Below are 21,907 nucleotides of genomic sequence, written 5' to 3' on the forward strand. Positions count from 1 at the left end.
CAAGCTGCCCCACGTGGACCACGTGCTCAGGCTCTGCACCCACGTCTTCCTGGCCCACGAGCTGGGCGAGCTGCAGCTGGAGCAGGACCTGTTCGCCAAACTCATCTTCCTGTGCCGCTCGCCAGACACCATGATCCGGGCAGACCCGCCCGTGCCCGCCTGGCCCCCGCCGGCCACCCACCGACCATGCTGCCGGGGCTCCAGCAGGGCCACGGGAAGCAGCTGTCTCGTCCTAAAGCCTCTGGCCTCGAAGCAAGGTGTCCTCTCACCCCCGGGCCCCCGGTGCCAGGCCGTCAGCCTGCAGCTGCTCCCCAGCTGGGCCCCTGGGCCTGAGGCTGCCTTTGTGCCCGGACAAGGGAGACTCAGTTCATCTCCTGCTCCTTGACCCTGCATCCTGCAGCCCCCTGGCAGGGGCGGTGGACAGTGCCAGCTGCCGGGAGAAGGAGCTGGACCAACTCGGTGGCCTCTGGCTCCTCTGGGGCTTCTCAGGGGGAAGCTGGAGTGAGCTGCCTGTTGCAAGGCCATTAAGCAAGCTAATGACCTGTGAAGGCTCCTGGCCCTCCGGCCCCAGCTCAGCGCGTGGGGGCCCACCGGCCACCTTGTGACCACTGTTATTGTAACTTAACATGTCGGGCCACGGTTTTCCCAGACAGGCCGGGGCCTCGGAGCCGCTGCTTGCCTTTGGGGGGCCCAGCCGGGGCTGTGCACACAGCAGACAGTTAATAAATATATGCTTGGGATCAAGCCCAGCAAGAGTCACCTTGATTTCCAGGGCTGGGGACTTGGAGTCTGGGGACCCTGGGCAGAGGGAAGGGGTCGGTGAGCTAGGACGCCGCCTGGGACGTGTGTGCTGCAGCCCCGCCCGGCCCCGGCAGAGGAGGTGGGCTGCCGCCTCCATGCCGGGTGCTTCTGTGTCCCCCATCTCCTTTGCTGGACCCGGAGTGACGGATCAGACGAAGGCCTTGCCTGAGTTCTCACCCAGGCGCTGTGGGGCCCGCCTCCCCGGGACCCAGGTGGAGGGTCTCCCTGGAACCTGGCCAGGCTTTGCGCTTCAGCACCTAGCACCAGGCCCAGGGGCCTTCGCTTGACCCAGTGTCCTTGCCTCGTGATGTCACGGGGTCCGGACAGCCTCCCTGCAGACGGCAGGACCGTGGGAAAGCTTGCAGAGCCCGAGTCTGTGCTCTGAACTCTCACGGCCAAGGTGGCCTGAGCTGTGCAGGCTTGGCCCCGGGGGCCCTGGGGGCCCCAGGGCTCTGCTCTGCAAAGCAAGAGGTGGGCAAACTACACCCCGAAGCCGGATGCTGGCTAGGGAGAAGATGGTGGCAGACCGGAGCCTCTAACCCACGGGCAGGCTCAAGGTTGCTTTCTAAAATCAAAAACAGGCTGGAGAGAGAGTGAGACGGAGGCAAAGTTAGCGTGTGGTTCAGCCATATTTAATCCAAGCTCCAGTGAATTCTAAGGGCCCAGGGGAGATTCCTCTTGCTCCAAAAATCGGGTCCCCGAAGCAAGTCACCCCCATCCACTCAAAGGGGTGGGCTGCCTGGAGGCAGCGGCAGCCCCGGCCGAGCGCGGGCCTGGGCTCTCTGTCACGTGGGCGCCACACACAGGGCTGGAGAATGGGCACCCAACGTGGACACCAGGCGGGGCAGGGGGCCCACAGGCCACTTGGCCAAGAGAGTCAGGGCCCCCATGCACCCTGGGGACCCCGAGGGCGTGCAGCCCCAGGAGGGAGCCCGGTCAGCAGAAGCTGGCGGGGAACCAAACAGAAACAAGCCCGTCGCTGCCCGCTCCCCTCCCCGGGGCCCGGCAAACCCTGAGCTGTCGTCTAAGACATAAGAAGGAGCCGCTTCCATCACCACGGCAACGAAAACAAAACAAGGCAAAGCGCATCTTCAGGTATGATCTTCCCACTGCTCACGAGGCACCAGTGCAAAGTGAGGTAAAGGCCCCGTGTGGCCGGGCGGGGCGGCGGGCGTCACACCAGCCTGCGCCTCTTGGAGTCCCTCTCCACGTCCCCCTCCTGGGGGTCCACCTCACAGCCGAGCGGGGACACCAGGTTCAGCAGAGGGTCCTCGGAGGCCCCACCGAAGAGCGCCAGCAGGAGGGCGACGCCGAAGCCCGTGGCGCGTTCTCCCTGCGGGCAAAGGCAGGGGGCACCTCTATGGCCGCGGGAGGGGCTCCTGGACCGGCCCCCGGCATCTGCCCCCAGGAGTCCCTGCTGCGGTCCCGCGCACTGGGGGCCCCGCCCCCCCCACCTGTCTCCTGGGGCGGGAAAGGCTGGCTGGGCTGCACACAGCGGCCACGCTGTTCCCAGGGGCGAGGAGAGCAGAGGTCGGGGGGACCGCAGCTGGCCGGAGGCTGGGCCACGGGCAGGGTGACCCTCCACACAGAATGTTTCCGATGAGCTCAGCCGGCAGCTCTGGACGCGGGAGAGGGCGGGAGCCGCCAGGCCAGAGGGGAGGGGACGAGGGACGCAGAGTGGCCGGGCCGAGAGGTCCTAACGGGGGCGGCAGGGCCACGCGGGGCCTGGACTCACGGCGTGCACGGGCGCGGCGATATCCAGGTGGACCCAGACCCCGGGCCAGTCGAAGCCGAGGTGCGAGGCGATGAAGAGGCCGGCGCAGGAGCTGGGGCTGTTGTCCCGGTCCTGGGGGAGGGAGGGCGTGACCCTTCTGCTCCCCTACCCGGAGCACCTTCCGCTGGGGCCACGGCGGACGCCCCACGCCCCTCGACCCCACCATCTTCGGTGACCACCTCCCCTGCGTCTGCAAGAGGGGCCTGGGGTGGAGGGCCCGGCGTTGGGGGGCAGCGGAGCGGGACCCCGAGGGTCTCGTGTGCACGAAGGGGACGGGGGTGGGAGCGGGCAGCGAAAGAGGCTGGGGCCGACCTGTTTCCGGGGCCACCCTGCAGCTCCCTGGGGGCGCACCTACCGCCACCGAGTTCTTCATGTCCGCCACGGCCGAGGTGAACTCGCAGAAGTGCAGCTCGGGGCAGAAGACCAGCGGGTGCACCAGGTCCCCGCACTGCCGCCCGGCTTTCACGCAGGCCGCCTCCCACTCGGCGCTGTTGGTGAGCACGGCCGCGTGGTACTTGCCCGTGGCGATGCCCTGGGGAGAGGAGCGTGAGCAGGCCCACCGGGGACGTCCCCACCTGCGGGCCCCGTGCCAGCCCCCTCCCGGAGCCCCTCACACACGCTCAGACCTCGGTACCGCCCCTCAGGCGCCCACCTGAGCCCCGGTCAGCGTGGCTATGTCCAGGATGATGTCAGCACCCAGGTCCTTGCAGGCATAGGACACGCCATCCGCCAGCACCAGTCTGCCCTCGGCATCCGTGTTGTTGATTTCCACGGTCCTGGGGGCGCAGAGACCCTGTTCAGACCCTGTTTAGAGCTGCGTGGGGCCAGGGCCAAAAGCACAGGGGTGCGAGGGGTGGGGGCCGGGGACCCTCCGACTCTGAACCCCGGGCTGCCTGCTGTTATTTTCGAGTTTCCTTCTGCAGCTGAGGAGGCGTCCAGGGGCTGATCTCCAGGAGGTGCAGGGGGCCCCCCAGGAGGGAATGTGGGTGTGCAGGGCTTGAGATACCCAAAGAACACGAAGCAGAAAGCTCGGAAAGGGCTCGTCCCCAAGGCCCTGGGGGGCACCAAGGCCTCGCCCAGCAACACAGCCCACCTGGCAGGCACCCTGGGAGCAAGAGGCCTGTTGTCCAGGGCACCTGTCACTGGTTCTGGCTGGGACTGGCCAGCAGGCCCCGGGAAGGGCCAGGAGTGCCAACCACAGGGACCACAGGAGGGAGAGGGCACCGTGGGCGGGGAGGGCTGAGGGGCCGCCTCACTTTCCTGAGTACAGCAGGTGGATGTCGTCTGGCCTCGTGGCCTTGGGCCCCACCGAGTTCTCGGCCAAGCAGAACACAGCGTGCAGGTTGTCTTTGAAACCCTGGAGGGGACGAGAGCAGAGGCCCCAGTTACAGGCTGGGGGTGCAGCGGGAGGCAGGACAGGCCTGAGCTCTCTGACCCCCAGGGCAGTGACAGACAGACAAACGGGGACCTGGGGAGCAGAGAGCACAGCCTCCCGCCACCCCCGTTCTCGGCCACAGACCCGAGCCCAGGCCTCCCCAGCCAGAGCCCACGGATGCAGAGTGGAGCACAGAGGGGCGGCTGTGCTGCCGGGTTCAAGTCCAGCCCTGCTGCTCCCCAGGGGCCTCACCCAGCCCTGCCTCCCATCCACAAAGCATGGCCAGCAGGCCACGTCCGTCACACACAGACCCTCTGATCTGCACCCTCGCCAGGAAAAAGCTGCTCGCGTCTGTGTGCTCCCGGGCCGGGAAGAGCTCGGCCTCATAGGAGTTATCGGATCCTTATTTCGCTCTGCGGGTCACTGTCCGTTGCTGCCATTAGGTATGTTATGACTCAGATTGAGGCACAATCCTTTTCTCTAAAAATATTTAAAAGCAGAGCCTCCAGGCTGCAGCCCTTGTGGGGTGGGGGCCGCAGCACCCCTGGCAGTGGAGGGTCCCCAGGGCCTGAGACCACTCACACGGCTGCCAGCCGGCGAATCCGCATTAATTGCTACCTGGCTCCCTGTGCACTGGAAGCCTCCAGCTGGCCTGCCCAGGTGCCAGGCGCATCCTCTGCAGCAGTCACTGGGGCCGACAGTGAAGGGGACAGCTGGCGTGGCCACGTGCGCCCTCCCAACACTGCCCCAGGAGCCGACCAGCAGCAGCAGCCGCTCCCTTCCGAGAGCCCACCCAGTGCCCTCAGCTGGGCCGCATCCCTCGCGTCCCTGACGGGCTCGTCCACCAGGCGGGCAGGTGGTGGGGGCCGGGGCTGCCGCCGAGGCCGCGCCTGCGTGCTGGGCAGGGAGAGGACAGGGCACCACGCTGCTCACGGAGGGCCTGTGGCTTGTGGCTCCGCTGCAGCGGCCCTAGGAGGCCGTTCTGAGCCGGAAAGCTCCCTGGCGCAGTTGGGACGCCCGGCAGCCCCAGGCCTCTCCCCAGACCCCGAGTGCGGGTGGGACGGGCGAGGCTCACAACTAGGGGGACTGTGCAGCCAGGTGTGCAGGTGGAGGTGACCTCCCACGTGGGGTGACCTCTCAGGTAGGGAAGCCCTGAGGCCACAGGGGCCCCAGGGAGGGAGAGCAGGGTCCAGGCCACTCACCTGCCTGACGGCGGCTCTGAAGGCCCCCAGGACAGCTGCGGCGCCCCCGCAGTCCCTCTTCATCCCCGGCATGGTGGTCTGCGGGCGGCAGAGGGCGAGAGGTGAGCGTGCTGACCCCCCGGAATCAGGGCCCCCAGCCCCCTTGCCCCCACGCTAGGGCCCCTGATGTGCAGGACCTGAGAGCCCCCAGAACCCAGGCAACGCCACTTGGTCGTGGTGGGGGGTGGGGACTGTCCTCCAGAAGCAAGGGAAGCCACAGGCAAAGACGCTGGGGTCCCTGGGGCTTGAGCCGAGCTGTGGGGGCTGCCACGCGAGGCAGGAGGGGGCGGTAGAGGCAGCCAGGTTCCTGAGGCTGGGGTCCCGCCTGGACCCAGCCACCATCCTGGGGCCGGTCTGCAGCTGTGACCCATCTGTCCTGGTTAATGGCACTCTGGTCACTGTCACCGATCCCACCCCACTCCCACCCGGTTCGCGACTCCCAGGTGACAGGTCTAATGAGAGACAGAGCCCCCCCACCAGAGCTAAATGCGATTTGCTATAAACTAGTCGCCAGCAGGGGCACCTTTTCACCTTTCGTAGACCCCCCAACTCTGACATGGGTCATGTTTTAAAAACAGGTCATCAGACGTAAGGATTTGAGATTGAAATGGACCGAGTGGATTTTTTTTTTTTTTGAACTCTCACTGGACCACACGAGCCTCGAGGTTTAATGGGAAGTCTTTTTAGATATAACCTGAGCTGCTTTTACAATTAGGTTGCGTGAAAATGACCCAGCGGGCACTACTGAAAGTAAGCTATTTTGACCTCATCTGCAAGAAACTGAGGCTTGCTTAAACGGAGAAACAGGGCCTCAGATCCAGCATCGAACTCCTTGCAAAACGGCCGTAGAGAAAATGGCCTAAGATGGTCACTGAAATCGCATGGCCCTGTCACGGAAAGAACAAATGTCCGACCGCAAACGCGGCTCAAATGACGGTCAGCTTCGTGGACCACCCCCCACCCCCGCCGTCGTTCCTGTTTTTATAGAAGAGACGAGGAAACCCTTTCCACTGGTGGGCGGACACTCACACCAGTGGGGCAGGGGTGGCTGGAGCCACGGCCCAGGGCCCTGTGTGGACTCGGGGTCACTGGGCTCATTTCCAGCCCTTTGGAAAATGAGGCGTCACCAATTTCCCTCGAGTCTCCATACTGATGAGCGTTTCAAACTCTCAACCGTTGAGTACAGCTGTTTCTAAGATTGTGTGCGAGAGGATGGAAGGTGCTGGAAAGGCTCTGCCCTTCCGGATGCTCGGTGGTCAGCGGGAGTGGGAGCTCAGAGAGCCTCTGTTCTTGAAGGAAAGGCTGGCAAGTGACGAGGAGCCAGATGGAGGCATATGCAGGCACTTTCTTTGCTGCTTCTTCTTTTTGCCTTTTAGGGCCACACCCTCAGCATATGGAGGTTCCCAGGCTCGGGGTCGAATGGGAGCTACAGCTGCCAGCCTACCCCAGAGCCACAGCCATGCCAGATGTGAGCTGCACCTGCGACCGACACCACAGCTCCTTAACCCACGGAGCGAGGCCAGGGATTGATCCCACATCCTCGAGGACACTCGACGGGACTCCCAGACATCTCCTAAGAAGTGGACAAAGCGCGCCTCGCTGCTCCAGGAGGAGGGCTGGCGTTACCTGGTGCCAACAGTAAAATCGGAGCTGGCAGGCACAAGTCAGATCTTGGGAAAACTTGTAGCGGCCTCCGTGATGGCTTCGATCACCCAGCTTTCACATGCGCTGCCCGGCGATATCAACGACTGCGATATTCTAAGAAAACAGGACGAGCTGCGCCGGCACTTGGAGGTTCTGCAGAACTCTCTGAACCACGCTTTCCCAGCGACCCGTGTGTGGCATCACGAGTCCTGCCTTCCACGCTCAAGACAGGCCAGTAGATGGTCACGCAGCAGAGCGCACCAAAGCTCCCTGACGTGGCTTCGCGTTAGAAGCACACTTCCAGAAGCTGCCAGCAGCAGAGTTCCGGTGTAACAGCAAAGAGCATCCTCCGTCATCCGAAGAGGGTGCTGAAAGGCCGCTCCTCTTTCCTCTTCTTTTGCTTTTTAAGGGTGTACCAGAGGGGGTCGAATCGAAGCTGCAGCCGCCGGCCTACCCCACAGCCACGGCGACGCGGGATCTGAGCTGCAGCGAGCCGCGACGCCGGATCCTTAACCCACTGGGCGAGGCCATCGATCGAATTCACATCCTTACGGACGCTATGTTGGGTCCTTAACCCACTGAGCCACGACAGGAACTCCTGCTTCTCTCTCTTCGAACTGCACGAGGACTGAGGCCAAATTTTCTTTTCGTATTACAACTAAAACCTACCACAACAGACGACATGCAGAAGCAGACGCGTGATCACAGCTGCCTTCTCCTACGGCAGACACCAACGGGACCCGCCACAATGTAAAACAGCACTACTCTCCTCGCGAGTTTTTCTTGCATTTTGGAAAAGAGCTATTTTCATAAAACTGGATAATTCACAATCGCTTGCAGTGGCTTCATATTGTTATTTTTCTCGTGAATTAATACACATCTTTAATATCTCCCAGTTTTGATTCCTAGTAGGGTAAATATCAGCAGACCTCGCCCTTACAAACAAAATCTCTTGGGCATCGACGCTCTTTAAGTGGGGAAGGAGTCCTGAGTCCAATACATTCGTTAGACCTGTTGACCCGTGCGGATACTGGTTTGCCTTGAAAATCTTTGCAAACAGCTGGGATGGTCCCTGCAAAACTGGGAGACGGTGCTACCAGCAAAATGACACGTTCCCAGGAAGTCCTGCTTCACGCTCACAAGAGCGGCAGTTCGACCACCAGAACTTAGCCACCAACAGGGACGAGTCCCCCTCAAGGGCAGGAGGGGCGGGTTAGGGTGAGGGTTAGGCTGTCATCAGTGGCAAAACATTCCTCCCGAAAGAAACCTGCTGTTGGCTGAAGCGGGTTCTGATAAAAAAAAAAAAAGAGTAGCTTCAAACCGGCTTATTTTAACCCCGCTCCTTGCAGAGACGTTACCCCACACCGAGGTTCACAGTTCCAGCGACGCAGCTGGCCCAGGCGCGCAGGCGCAGTGTCTGGAGGTGGCCGGGGTCCCCCGTGCCTGAGGCCGCGTTCCTGCCTGTGGATGGTGGACTCGGAGTGGACCCCAGGGAGCGGTGAGCCTCTCTGCTTCCCACACTCCGTGGGGACCACTGGAGTCCTGGGGTTTCAAACGTTGTTCCTCCACAGGCGTTTGAAAGCTGCTACAATCAAAGAGCTGACGATGCGGATGCTGGAACAATTTCGGGAGCTTCCTGGGAAATGGGATTTTGAGTGGCCTCTGCCAAGGGATCCTCCTGCTAGAGGCGCTCCTGAGTGTTTTGGTTGTGCCTGCTTCATGCGCAGAAACGCCTCCGAACGAAAACTGGTTTTTTCGGATCAACTACGAGGGACCACAGGCAGACAAGCCTGGCACCTCTGTCAAGTGAACATGAAGACGTGAAGAAGATTAATCCGATGACATCACGGACACATCCGCAGACACAGCGGCCTGACCACGGAGCTGTAATGCTAGCATTCACTGCGACAGAACACGGAGGCACCAGTTATTTCTATTAAAAATTACATTTACTGGGGGAGCTCCCTGGTGGTCTGGTGGTTAGGATTTGGTGCTTTCACCACTGCGGCCCAGGTTCAATCCCTGGTCTGGGAACTGAGATCCATAACAAGCCGCTGCAGGCCACAGAAACGCCTACCTTACTAATGCTATTTACAGGTGGTAATCTACTATTGTTTCCTTTATTTGAATTGTATTTATTTTTAACTTTTTACTGGCATGATAATATACGTGGAATTCAACAAAAGAAGACTCATTATTGGGGAATTCACTATTGGTATTTACTTTCTGTATATTACTATTTTTTTCATTTCCTGATTAGTCCTGAAGATAGTTTTGTTGTTTAGAGAAGGGATTTTTTTTTTTTTTAAAAAGTCGCTCACTCTAGGTAACAAACACAGTTAACAGGCCAGAAGTGCAAAAAGTGGCAGCATGATCCCTACCTTAAATAGCAACTGACACTGGGGTCCAACGCCAGGGAGGTGACAGGGAGTGGTGGGGCCTTCAGGGAACTGGGGGATGTAGGCCACATGCCAAGGCAGCCGCGTCCGACAGAAAGACCCTGGCGGGGGGGGGGGCGGGTACAGGACCCGCACTTCCAGGACTTCTGAGTTTACAAAAGCTCAGAAATCCATTGCTGTGAGGATTCTTCCTGTTTTTAAACGTTGGTAACTGGTTCAGACTTTAAAGCACCATCTGGGCCAACGAGGCCGGTCATGAGCCGCGAGGTCCGCCAGCCTTCAATGTTTGCTCTGCGGCCGCCGGGCTGGTCCTCTCCCCGCAAAGCTTTCTCCCCGGGGCGGGTGCTCCTCTTCTGCCCCATCGCCCTGGTGCAAACGTTCAGGCTGCCCCTTCTCACTTTGCCCAGGGTCCAGCCCAGGCCTGGGGCACAGAGGCCACTCGGCCTCCTCCTGGGGCACCGTGGGCCCCGGATACGCTGGGTACCGGGGGCAGCCGCGCAGAGCAGAGGCTCTGGGGCTTCCCGCTCCCGTGCCACGCCCCAGGCGGCTTGCTGCTGGGTCTGAAGCCCGCTCACTTTAGCCAGGGCGCTGCCTGCTGCGGGGTCAGCATGCGGAAGCAGCATCCTCTTGGCCACCTCCTTTCCTGAGGCTTGCCTCCCTGGGTTCTGGGTCCTAGGTTTTTAATCACTTCTGCAGTTTCCCCTGGATCTCGTGTCTCCTGATTCCTGTGCAAAGTGAAGGCACGAGGTCCCTTCTCAGAGGGGGCTGGGCTGTGGCCTCTCTTCTGGCCCTGGGCCCAGAGGTGCCGGCTCTGGGTCCCCGGAACCTGCCCCCTTCCTCCGACGGCCCTGAGAGCGGCTGCCCCACCCAAGGGCCCGCCCCGCCGCCGCCCCTCACCTTCCCCTTCATGCTGAGACCCCCGGTGTCGTAGACGATGCCTTTGCCCACCCACGCGATGGTCTGGGTGGCTCCGTCTGGGGTGTGGCTGAGGACGGCCAGAGCCGGGGGGTGGACCGCAGCTTTGCCCACACCATAGATTCCTAGGGAAGCACGAGGAGAAGGCAGTTAGGCTCAGGTTGGAGCCAGCAAAGGACCCCCAGGAAGCCCCCCAGGTGCAACGCTCTCCCCTGAAACAGCCTCCGGCCCATGGACATGGCTCCTGGAGGGCTATGCTGGCCCGGCCCCGGCCCCCTGCACCCTCCCGGCACCCGGCCAGCGTGAGTGCAAATGAATTCTACGCCAAGGATTGTTAGGCTGAGGAAAAAAACATATTGTCTCATTCCCAGAAAGATGCGAGCCCGATTGCAGCATGAAATGATCTGGGGTTAACGCCTCCAGGCCTCGGCGGCCCAGGCTCACCCTCCCTCCCCGATGCTCCAGCACTCAGAATGCAGCTCCCTTGCTAAGCTCGCTCCCACCGCCGCCTCGCTGTCTTCACAAGAAAACGGTGGCTTGCTGGGCGCAGAGCCCGGGCTGCAAAGCCCCCCGTAATGAACTGAACAGTCCCAGCAACCAGGATAAGAGCGGGCAACGGCCGCCGGACGCACTCCTGCTCATCCTGCAAGACCAGCTGCAGACGCCGCCTCCTCTGAGAAGCCGTCTCTGCCAGGCCTGCCTCTCCCTCCACCTGCCTGTGGCAGCGCCTCTAACACGGGGCCCAGAGGCTGCCCCCGTGCACACACAGCCATGGGGCCCCTCCCCACGTGTGGGCAGGACGGCAGGTCTCAGTTCCTCTGGGTGTGGCAGAAACAAGGGGCCACTTCTAGGATGACGTGACAAGAGCAGACCTCTGTCTTGCTTGCTCTCTCGTCTCTGGCTCAGAGTCCTCACTCTGAGAGACACCGCTGCCACACTGCGAGCTGCTCAAAGACAGGCCCACGCGACAGTGGGGACCTGGGGCCTGCTGGCGTGCCATGAGTGAGCCAGGCTGGGCTATCTCACACGCCAGCCCCAGTCGAGCCTTCAGATGCCTGCAGCCCTGGGAACACACGATCACGTTACCCAGGCCCCACCCACAGAGCTCAGAGTAACCTGTGTGCTGCTGCCTCTGGGGCAACGTGTTCTGCAGCCACAGGTAACAACCACAGTGACCGTCCCCCAGCCAGACAGAAAGTGCTGTCCTCGTGGTCCCTGTGCCTTGGGGTCTGGGGGGGGGGGGGTAAGATGGGCCTGGCAATGGGGAAGGTTCTCCTAGGAGGTGGCCGAGATGCACAGGGTAAGCTGGCCCCACCATGAGACTACCCTGGGGAAGCAGGCAGAAAGAGCCAAGTGCAAGGCCTGACATGGACGTGAACTTGTGCACTCGAGGAACAGAAGGCCCTGCTGAGCTGGCCCGGGGAGCCAGGAAGCAGCACAGGGGAGGCTGGGGGGCGAGGGCCGGGGAAGGACTTGGACCCTGTGGCTTCCAGGAGCTGAATCAGAATCTGAATGCCTGCCTCCTCACTCCCCCAGAGACGGCCTTGGGGCGGGGCACAGGCTGGCTTCCCTCGGGGTGAAGCCTGGGACAACACACTGCCACCCAGGTACCCCGGGCCACCCCTGAGGCCAGGACCTGTGGCTACCAGCCCCCACCCACCTCCAAATCCTCTGGTCTTCAGCTCCTCGTCCCGGATGATGGTTGGGGCGATTCCCAGATCCTTTCCAACTTTCTTAATCTCCTGGATGTGTTCATGGAAAAAACACCACCACAAACGCCCGTGAGGACAGCATAAATCGGGGTGAGGCCAGGGCCCGGGTCGGGGGCGAGCAGATGCTGACGGTGGGAGTGGGCGGGCTGGGACGCTGCGGCTCTGACGCTCGGCCCAAGTGTGATTAAACCCAGGAGGGAGGCTCGCCCTCCAAGCTCTGTGCTTTCCTGCGCCTCGTGGCTGGAGTCCTGCAGAGGGACCTCGGGGAGGCTCAGTCCCCGCTCCACCCTCGGCTGAGGCCCGCTGGCCCCTGGCTCTGGGTGGACAGCAGGACTCCGCCCACGGCTTTCCCAAATGAAGCACAGAGGCTGTGGACTGTCCCCCTGCAGCCCCAGGCTTCCCAGCTCTCCTGGGGGTCTACAGATGGCACCCCAGCCAGGCCCCACCCTCAGCAGGACCCCAGGGCCACGAACCTCGAGGAAGGCATCTGTATTCATCTCATTGCAGGGCGTGTCCACGATGCGTGCTGCCAGCCTCACGCCTTCCGTGGCGCTTGTCAAACACTAGGAGACACAAAAGGCTGTCACAGGGGCCCTGAGGCCAGATTGGGGGGTGTCCCTCCTCGCCATCCCCCAGGGGACCCAAAGGTGTCAGGCGCAGGTTGCTCAGGAGGTTGCAGGGCTGCAGCCAGAGCAGGTGGGAGGGAAGACGGGTCCTGCCCCAGCCCTTGCTCCTCGATGCCTTCGCCCCCCGCCAGCAACCTACAAAAATCCAGCACGGCTCCAGATTCCGCAGCCCTTCAGCCTGGCATCTCCACCTGGCGCGCCTTGCTCTCTGAGCTTCCTCTCCTGCTATGCCCCTCATCCTGGTGGCAGGTGGCCCTCTACCCAGCCCAGAACGCATGCTGGGCACATTCCTACCTCTGGCTTCTGCCAGCCTCATACCTATCAGGCACTGAATGACCGAGTCACCCCAGACTCATATGCTGAATCACCAGCCCCCACTAGGATGGTATGAGGAGTCTGGGAGGTGACGAGGTTTCAATGAGCTCAGGAGGGTGGGGCCTGGGAAGGGATTAGCGCCCTCTAAGAGGACAGCAAGGAGGCAGCGACGTGAAAGCCTGGAAGAGAGCCCGCACTGAAGCCCCCGAGCTGGGACTTCCAGCTCCGGAGCTGCGAGAGAGAAATTCTGCAGTCTGAGCCACACTGGCCTATGGTCACGGTGGCCCAAGGCTAAGCCACACTGGCCTATGGTCACAGTGGCCCCAAGCAGACCAGCCAAACACCCGCCCTTCTCTCATCAGGACCCCAGCCACCCTTGGAGGCACTTCGCAAAGGCCATACTCTCCAGAAGCTTCTCTGGCTCCTCCCAGCGGGAAAAAGCCCCTGGACCCGATGGGGTGAGCCCCGTGTGAGCGCCACAGATACCCCCTTGCCCTTTTCCTGATCCTCGGACACGAACCTGCTCTGGCCTGGGGGTTCTGAAGGAAGGACGCAGAGAGACCGGCCTTGTGCACCCACCCAGTGCCCAGAGGGGAAAACCCACTGTCCCTGCAGGAGGTCCCGCAGAGGCAGAAGTCACGCTCGCCCCAAACCAGGCGCCTCCAGGCTCTCTCCTCTCGCAGCTTCTGCAAGAACTTCCGTGGGCCACGCACGTGACAGCCCTGGCCCTCAGCTCTGCTTTCCTGTTCCGCCCCTGGCGCCTGCTGCCACCTGACTGCCCACCACGCAGCCCAGAGCTGCTGCCCGTCCCAGCATCGAGTTCATCACCGCCTCCGCCAGTCTCGCGGGGTCGACGGCGCCAGCCCGGCCTCCTCCCAGGCCCCTGCCTGTCCCTAAGTCATTAAACCCGAGCCCCAGAAGCAGACGCCTGGCAGCTCAGATAGGAGACATACCCGCGTGGTCCCCTGCCACCTGTCAGCGGGCACTCCCCGGGGGGCGCGAGGGTCCCCGTCTGTGGGTGTCGCGTCGCACAGGCCTGGGGCCGCTGTCTGGAGGTGCGTCAGTGCCCTAAGGCTTGTCTCAAAGGAGGCTGGGCGCTGGCCTCGAAGACCTCAGCCTCCCCCACTTGGTGGGGGCCGCGGCTCAGGTGACAGGGCGGACAGTATGGGGGGGGGGGAAGCTTGCACATCACACCTAGGTTCCCTCATGGCATCGCCAAAGCCCGGATTATTCACTCCTCATTCCTTTATTCCACCGCGCTTCCCTGAGCACCTACTGTGAGCCAGGCTGCACACTGGCCTCTGAACCCACAGAGGCCCCAGGCAGTCGGGCCCAGCAGAGAATCACCACACACCCTTCGGTTCAGTGCTGCAGAGGAGGGTAGGAGGCCACACGACCCAGAGGGGACCGCGAGGTGAGACAAAGGGAAAACAGGCTGACAGATGGCGGCCTCAGCTAGAAGCCCCTGCTGGCGTGGCCCCGTGAGTCACTGTCTCTGCGCCTCAGCCTGCTCAGCTCTAAAATGGGAAGAACGACAGAACCCACCTCATCAGGCTGCTGTGAGAACGAAGCACGCTCAGAGCAGGACCTGACGCCTGACAGGCACGTGCAAAACACCTGGAGTGGCCCCCTGGTTAGATGTGCCCTTGTAAGGCAGTGGCAGGCACTGGAGGTGACACCTGAAGGCAGCAAGGCCAGCTGGGAGGCTGCTGCCGTGGTCCAGGAGAACAGTGGGGTGCGGTGGGCAGGGCAGGGTAGGGGCCAAGAAGATGCACCAAGCCGGTGGCCTTTGGCCCGTCCTCGGAGCGTGCGGGGGCAGTTATCATGCACAAGGCCAGGTCTCTGCCCTCTGGGGGCTCCCAACCCAGTCTGGGCACAGAGGCTAGACTCAGATAGAGGGAGTGGCTGGGATGACTGTCGGGCACGCTGCCTCCTGGGGGAAGAATCTGGGCCGGCGGGGGGGGGGGGGGGGAGGCAGCGGAGTGGGGGCTGCAGGTGAGAGGACGAGCCCGCAGGGCCTGGGAAGGTGGCTGAGGGGAGGGAACCTGGCATTCGGCCCACACCCGGGCTTCTAAGCCTGGCCTCAAAGGGATTATTTGGAGGATCAGAGGAGAAAACACAGGGAAAAGCGCACCACACAGGGTCACGGGATGGACGCGGCGAGGAGCATTATGGGTAGTGAGCCGCGAAGGGCCTGGCGCTGGGCAGGTGCTCGATAAACACCGGCTGAGCAGAGCTGAGTCCTGAGCACGAGCCCGCCCTGGGGGCTGTGCAAAGGCCCTGGGCCGGTCCTCCCGGCAGAGGGAGGGGGGCGCTCTGCCCAAGCCTGAGGACACGGTCTGAACTCCCAGACACCCACTTGCAAGGTGGACACCTCCACCGGCCCGTTGTCCTGTCCCACCAGGAAGAACTCCACCACGACGGTCTTCTTCTCTGGGCGCCGGGCAGCCCCCGAGCGGTGGGTGAAGAGCGGGAACGCTCGGGCCAGGGCGCAGGCCGAGGCGAAGGCGTCCGACCGCTCGCAGACCATCTGCAGCACAGAGAGCAGAGCCCTGATGAGGCGGGGACGAGGGGGCGACCCCGGGGGCAAACCCATGGGAGCCACGATCAGGAAGCGTGAGGGCCCCACAGCTGGGTCAGAGGCCAGCATGGAAACAATCTGGATGGAGACGCCCCAGCCAGGCCGCCATCCCAGGGGCCGTCCCCACAGCCACTGTCCCACGATGTAGGAAAGAAAATGTCAGCGGCCAGATGTGGCCGACCGCCTCCCGAGACAGGAGAGCAGCATGTGCAAGGCCGCACAGCAGACGTGGGCTCCGGAAATCCAGGCCCAAGGCTCGGAGCTGCTACCCAAGCTGCTCTGGGGTGGAAGGGTTACTGCTCGGACCGCAGTTTCCCCATCTGTAAAGCAGGGGGGACGGTGTGCGGCCGTGGCTGCATCGTCCATCTCTGAGATACTGTCGGCCGGAGCACTGGGGTCCTGAGGGCTGAGCCTCGGGCGACCTCCAGCAGCAGGGGCCGGGCGGGCCAGCCTCTCTCAGAAGCACTCACCAGGATGCACCGATGGGTCCCCGGCGGCAGGCAGGTCCGCACTAGTCGGGTGATGAAGTGCGCGGCCGAGGGGCTGTTGTGGCGGCTCACCCGGGAGGGCAGGGCGGCCACGGTGGCGCAGTTCAGGTAGAGGGGACAGCTGTCGGTGGGGTTGGGGTTGAGCGTGCTCAGAGCGGCCTGCCAGAGCTGCACCAGAGGGGGAGAGACAAGAGACAGACAAGCCTTCCAACAGCCGCCTGCCAGGGCCCCGCCTGGTGGCCTGTGGAGCCTGCTAAGCTAGAGGGGCAGTTCGCAGCCTCCCCGCTGCACCCCCATCTGTAATTCAGATGTGTCACAGCTCGCTAGTGATAAGCGTGTATGTGTGTGTGTGTGTGTGTGTGTGCTGGCGCACGTCCACCCTCGTGGGACTAAGCAGGGGGACTTCAAAGGCCACTTTGGGGGCTGCTTTGCTACAAACGACCAGCTCGGGGGCCACTGCCACGAGGGCTCTGGAAGGCAGGTGTCAGGGCCCCTCGCAGGGCCGGGGCACAGCCCCTCGAGGGCAGGGCCCTGAGCCAGCTCACAGCTGCCAGCCCTGCCCACGAGCCTGCGGCCGGGTGGGTGCGGGGCGCGGTGGCGCTCGCCGCGGGGCCGCTGGACGGGAGCCCGCTCTTCTGGTTCTCGGGAGGCGGGCGGCCCGGGCCTCGCCGGCCGGCCTGGCCTGGCCTGGCGCACCGGCCGGCGGGCCGGGGGGGGGGTGGGGGTGGGGGGCCGCCGGGCGGGCCGAGGCGGGGCCTCCGCGGCCTCCCTGCCGGCCCGGCCCCCCGCCCGGCCTCCGCCGGCCGGCGGGGCGGCGCATGGCGGCCGGCGCGGCCCGCTCACCTCCTCGGTGACCCGGGGCTGCAGCTTCCCGCGGACGTGGCTCCAGGGCACGCGGTGCAGGTGGTGCAGCTGCCCCAGCAGCAGCAGCGGCCGGCTCTGCGGGTCCGCGTCCCCGGCGCTCGCCTGGAACTGCAGCCCCACGTTCGCCATCTTCGCCGGCCCGCGCCCCCCGCCCCGGCCGCCGCGCCCGCTCCGCTCGGGCTCCCGCTCCGGCCGGGCCTCGGCGCCGCCCCGGCCCTGCCCGGCCGCCGGCCCCGCCTCCCCCGTCGCTCCGGGCCGCTCGCGAGACGTGCAGGGCCCGCCCGGGGCGCGAGGGGGCGCCGGGTCGGCGGGGCGGAGGGCAGGGCCGGGCCGGGCCGGGCCGGGCCGCGCCCGGACCTGCAGGCCTGACCCCGGGCAGGCCCCGGCGCCGCCAGGCCCCGGACCGCGGCAGGCCCCACCCCGAGCAGGCCGTGACCCCTGGGGCAGGCCCCTGGGTGGGGCCCACCCGGCCCACCCTCCCAGGGAGGAAACGCGCCTCTCCGGAAGCCCTTCCCGGAAGGGGCCCCGGCCCCAGCGGGCTGCAGGCAGACCCCGGGGGCCCGGGCCTCAAGTTCGGCCCAGCGGTGTCCACCAGACCAGAGTCCGGATGAGCCCCGGCAGCCCAGCCCGGGGAGAGGCAGGCCCCCCCCCCCCGGGGGTCTGCGAGCAGCCAGCGGGGTGCAGGGGACACCCTCCCTGACCCGGCCGCCCCCACCACACTCGCCACACCAGCAAGTTTGTGGCTCGGTGATTCTTGGATTGGGGTCAGCTCCCAAGTTGTACCGGCCACTCTAGCGCGCTAGGCAGTGTCAACACCCCTTCGTCCTGGAGTCAGTCAGGGGTTCCTTAGTGTCAGTGGGGACCCCTGCTATCTGCCAGGCGCTGCCTTGGGTGTGAAAAGGGCATCATCGGGGGCTGGTTTGCGCCCAGGTTGCTGCTCCTGGGAGGGCCGGTTATAAGTCCAGGCGGCCCGAGCCAGCGGGGGGCCTTGTCCAGGCCATCTCTTTGCAGGAAGCTGAGCCTGCACTCTCCCACCCTGCTTAGGGAGAGGAAAGGGGGTGAGGGGGCACCGGTGGTTTACAGGGCCCTCACTGAGGGGGTAAGGGTAGCAGAGGGTCCCCTGGGTCACGGCAGGGGGCGCCTGGTGGATGGTGGGTGTGCCTGGCGTCCACTGCGGCTCAGATCAGAGGTTCAGGGAGTGGTGAGCCAGCTGAGGAAGCTCTACCAGGAGTCATTTAAAAATAAAAACCTGTTACCCCATCCTGTCCACATCCTGATTGCTCAAGGGCCTTTGGCTGGCACCCCTCTCTGCTAATTCCAGCTAGTTCCACGCACCCATCTTCTGATATGCTGAATTTCCTCTTCATTATCAACCTGAAAAACACAGCAAAGCCAAAGGAAAAAAAAAACAAAAAACAGCAAAGCCAGCTCCTTAGTTTGGCAGCTGGGGCTGCGACCACAGGCCTCCCAGCGTGTCCCCTGACCCCCTGACTTGCCACACTCTCACCTTCCCTGTCCTCTCCCTCTGCACCTGCCCCTCAGCTTGGAGTCGTGGTCCCTGGCACGGGGCAGACAGCCCAAAGCATCCCACAGACGAGGGCTTCTGCCTTCTGAAGTTGGGTCATTTTTTTCTGCCTTTTTCTTCAGGGCCTGGCACAGAACAGGCGCTCTCCGGGGGGGAAAAAAAAAAAAGTAGTTTTTGACTGAGTGAAAAGAATTCCTTCGAAACCCTCAGCTTTCCCCGACACAAAAGTCGGCGCTAATTGGATCTTATTTTCCTCAAAAGATTTTACAGCAGCTGAATGTTTTCACACATTTGTAAAGGGTACAAAGGGCCTGTCTGGAGATCTATCACGTTTTTTTTTCTCTGTTTGCAAATATGCCACAGACAGGCGCAGGGCACGCAGCAGGGCCTGGCGGGGCAAGCAGGGCTTCCCAGGCTGGCAGGACAGGTGCAGGCGCTCAGGTGGGAGAACCCGGAGGAAGGCACAGACCCAGAGTATCCCCGGAGCCCCGACACCAGCGTGGAAGAGCAGCGGGTTCCCAGGCACTGGGAAGGAGGGGTGGTGATGGATGGGGGGCGTCTTTGCCTCCAGCCACGGTCTTTTGCACACTGACCACATTTTAGGAAGCCGGACCTGGCAGTTTGTATACCGGGCGTTGCCGAGGGAGAGGAAGGGTTGGTAGAGCAGAGAGACCAGTTTTGGAGAGTCTATCCTTTGTAGAATTTTTCCATATTTAAGGACAGGCGGCCTGAGGCTGATGGCCCCAAGAGAAGGGGGAACAACCTCCGACCAACGTTTACTGAACACTTATCCACACACGGCAGGAGAAGCAGATACTCCCGATTCTGGTTTTAAGCCACCCCTGAATCGAAGAAATCCAAACTAAACAGAACGCTAAGGAATTATTCCCCTTCGAGTGCCTGCCAGTTTCCTCAAGAGGCCGCTGGTGACAGATACAACTTACATCCCAGGAACACACGCTCCCTTTTTCATGGCAGACTTTGCAGCCCTCGACACAAATAAGACAGGTCCCGCTTTGTTTAGATGCATTTTTATGACGGTGTTAATCCACCGCTGAGTAGATATTTCACTGTCCATGAAAAAGTCACCTCAATTGAACTTCCTTTAAAAAAGTGAAAATTTAAAACAACTTACCAGCTCTTTAATGCAACCCAAGAAGTAACTCATGTTTTTGAGGACTTGAAAGGCATTCCAAACTCAGCTGGGTCTTCGGACTTAGTTTAGGAGTTGAGGACAAGACTTAGAAAGTTCTGGAAGAAATCAGAATAAAGTTCCCAGGACGTGTTAGGAAGGTTTTCTGGGTACAAATCTCATTCTAGAACACATTTCTTAAGTCATGCCGTGGAAGATGGCTCTCGGTGTATCAAACATGCATGTTTGTGTGCGTCTCCGGCCAGAGCTCACCTCTGTAAAATCAGAATAAGGACTATCAGTGCTTTAGAGCTGCAGGCCAGCTCCAGCTTCGGGGTTGCAACGGGGTGTGCGTGTTTGCACGTGGGGTAAAGAACAAACAGGGCAGTAACCCCAAGCAAGCCTGAGTTTGGATGAGATGTTTGAGTGGGGCCTCGGGGGCAGGTGTGCCAGCCAGTGTGATTCCTGACAAAGTGAACCACTGCCACGAGTACGGATGGGCCCGGGCCATTCTGGAACCGCCAGAGCTCCCGAACAGGGTGCGGGAGACGAACGCTCAGGGGCTCTGGACGCCAGTGGACACGCCTCATCAGGGCCAACGCGAGATAAAGGCAGGGCTCCTTCCTGGCTGACAGTGACCTGTCGCTTCCCGTGCCCAGAGGAAGTGGAGGAAGAAGGCCCGGCCCCCATGACCCCCGTCCATGGAGCAGCTGGCCTCGAAAGGAGCCCCCGCCCCAGGAAGACAGCGGGGGCGGGGGGGGGGGGGAACAGGTGCACGACCTCCCTCCCTGAAGGCTGCCTGGGTCCAGCTCGTCTCGTTCTCCGTCAGGACACCTAGGTGTCGGGGAACCCCTCGCCCCCGACCCGGTGAGGTTTTCGTAAGCAGTGCGTTAGGCAGCAGCTCAAAAGATCTGCACGAGACGTTCCCCAGAGGATCGGAAATTAACTGATCGCCATAAAAATCACATTTCCCTAAACACACACTCTTTGCAAAATGCACGAACCTATGGAAAAGTTGAAAAACCAGGGCAAAGAACCCTCGTCTGCCCTTCGCCTAGGTTCATACGTGTGGTATGTGTGCCTATGTCGGTGCATTCATGGGTTTTTTCCCTGCATACACGTACCCTGAATGCCCTTGTGGGCGTCTCTCAGGAACAGCAGCACCAGCCCACGTGATGGCAACGGCCACAGAAATTTAACGTCGAAGCCATTCTATCATCTCATCTGCGGTCCGCATGGAAATTTCTTTAATTGTCCCCATCATGGCCTTCACGGCCTTTTCTTTTTAAATCCAGACTCCAAATGGGATCAGACGTTCTGCTGTGGCTGTCAAGTTTCTTTGGCCTCCTTTAAGCCAGAACAATCCCTGCCCTTGTCTTTCCTGACAGGAACATGTCTCACAGAAGGGCCGACCGTCTGGATCCGTCTGCAAGCGCTTCCTTCGGATTAGATGCGGGTTAACCGTTATTGGCAAGGACACTCCTGCTGACCCGCCGCGCCGCACCGGGAGTCACGTGACCTGGGTGTCTCCGGTGCTGGCCCAGGCTTGGTGACTTGGCTTAAGTGGGGTCGGCCAGCTCGCCTCATGGTCAAGATGCACTTCCCCCTTCCGACTTAACAGAACTGAAGTCGGTTTCCTCTGTAGGATGCGTGGAGTGACACGCGGAGCCCACTAGAATGTTCCGTTTCCTGACCACCTCTCCCCCCACGGCTTTCAAATCCAATAAGCATCTCTGCCGGAAGCCAGCCTGTTAGTCTCCCGGCATCTGCTCCCGTCTGTGCTCGCTGCCTGCTACTGCGGAGGCGAGACGACCAGGACGTGTCATGTGTGGGCTCCACGGCAAAAAGGAAAACGCAGCGCCTCCTTTTCAAAAAAAGATAAAGAAAACGAAAAAGAATTTCAAGGTGGTGACAGCAGAGCCCTGAGCCCAAAGCAGGCGTGTGTGACTGCCGCAGCTGCAGGCCCGGGGGGGCCGGCCTGGTCCCCTCACGCACGTACCTGCATCTTTCCGGACCGCGGTTCCACGAGCCCCGTCAGGCGGGCTCCTGGGTCTTGGGCACGTGCTGCCGTGCGAGTCCTCCTGCCCTCTCTGGTCCCCAGGCTCCCTGGGTTCCTGCCTCGCCCCACGTGCCACATCGGCCCTCTTCCCAAGGAGCCCCGTTTCCCTCCAGTCACGGGAGCAGTTGTGAAGGTGCCCAGGACGGCACAGCGAGTGTGCGCCCGGCTCCCCGGGCATCGTCGCGCCTGCTCCTCTTAAAGGACAGAGGCAGGGGCTGTTTCAGAGGGACCCTCCGCTGTTCTTTGCGGCGGCTCTCGGCAAAGAGCCTTCACCCCGGACAGCGAAGCTACGCAGCCAGTTCAAGACCCTTCCTTCTCCCTTCCTCCCTCCTTGTTCTGAGAATGGCGCCCACTGGTATCTTCAAATTCGACTTGCCTTTGGTGGGAGGTGCAATCAAGCCCACATCGTGGTAGAAGGTTGCTCTTGGGCCCTGAGAGCAGAGAGCTCAGATTTTA

At 62.2% G+C, this 21,907-nt stretch overlaps 1 protein-coding gene across 4 annotated transcripts; it reads right to left on the minus strand.

The window, feature by feature from the left end:
• Nucleotides 1–1,411: 1,411 nt before the first annotated feature.
• On the minus strand, nt 1,412–21,190 carry NPEPL1 (aminopeptidase like 1). Of its 4 annotated transcripts, none has more exons than XM_047770776.1 (14): nt 20,517–21,190; nt 19,396–19,511; nt 18,071–18,109; nt 15,854–16,039; nt 15,162–15,332; nt 12,335–12,424; nt 11,810–11,891; nt 10,132–10,274; nt 5,153–5,230; nt 3,832–3,932; nt 3,228–3,351; nt 2,931–3,107; nt 2,537–2,647; nt 1,412–2,134 (listed from the first exon to the last, which is right to left on the minus strand). In XM_047770776.1, the coding sequence occupies exons 2-14, from the start codon at nt 19,426–19,428 to the stop codon at nt 1,976–1,978; spliced, it is 1,494 nt and encodes a 497-aa protein (XP_047626732.1). In that variant the 5' UTR covers nt 19,429–19,511; nt 20,517–21,190; the 3' UTR covers nt 1,412–1,975. The 4 variants fall into 4 exon arrangements, with proteins under 4 accessions (XP_047626732.1, XP_047626730.1, XP_047626731.1 ...); XM_047770774.1 differs by having other exon boundaries at nt 17,992–18,109; XM_047770775.1 differs by lacking the exons at nt 19,396–19,511; nt 20,517–21,190 and adding an exon at nt 18,243–18,401 and having other exon boundaries at nt 17,992–18,109.
• Nucleotides 21,191–21,907: the final 717 nt, after the last annotated feature.

Source organism: Phacochoerus africanus, chromosome 3 (genome assembly GCF_016906955.1).
Source record: "Phacochoerus africanus isolate WHEZ1 chromosome 3, ROS_Pafr_v1, whole genome shotgun sequence".
NCBI lineage: Eukaryota > Metazoa > Chordata > Mammalia > Artiodactyla > Suidae > Phacochoerus > Phacochoerus africanus.

Coding starts and splice junctions, on each gene's coding strand:
- NPEPL1 (XM_047770773.1), bottom strand. CDS start 16,864: ATGGCGAACGTGGGGCTGCAGTTCCAGGCGAGCGCCGGGGACGCGGAC. Junction 2,648..2,930: donor ACATGAAGAACTCGGTGGCG/GTAGGTGCGCCC, acceptor TCCCTCCCCCAG/GACCGGGACAACAGCCCCAG. Junction 2,135..2,536: donor TCGCCGCGCCCGTGCACGCC/GTGAGTCCAGGC, acceptor CTTTGCCCGCAG/GGAGAACGCGCCACGGGCTT.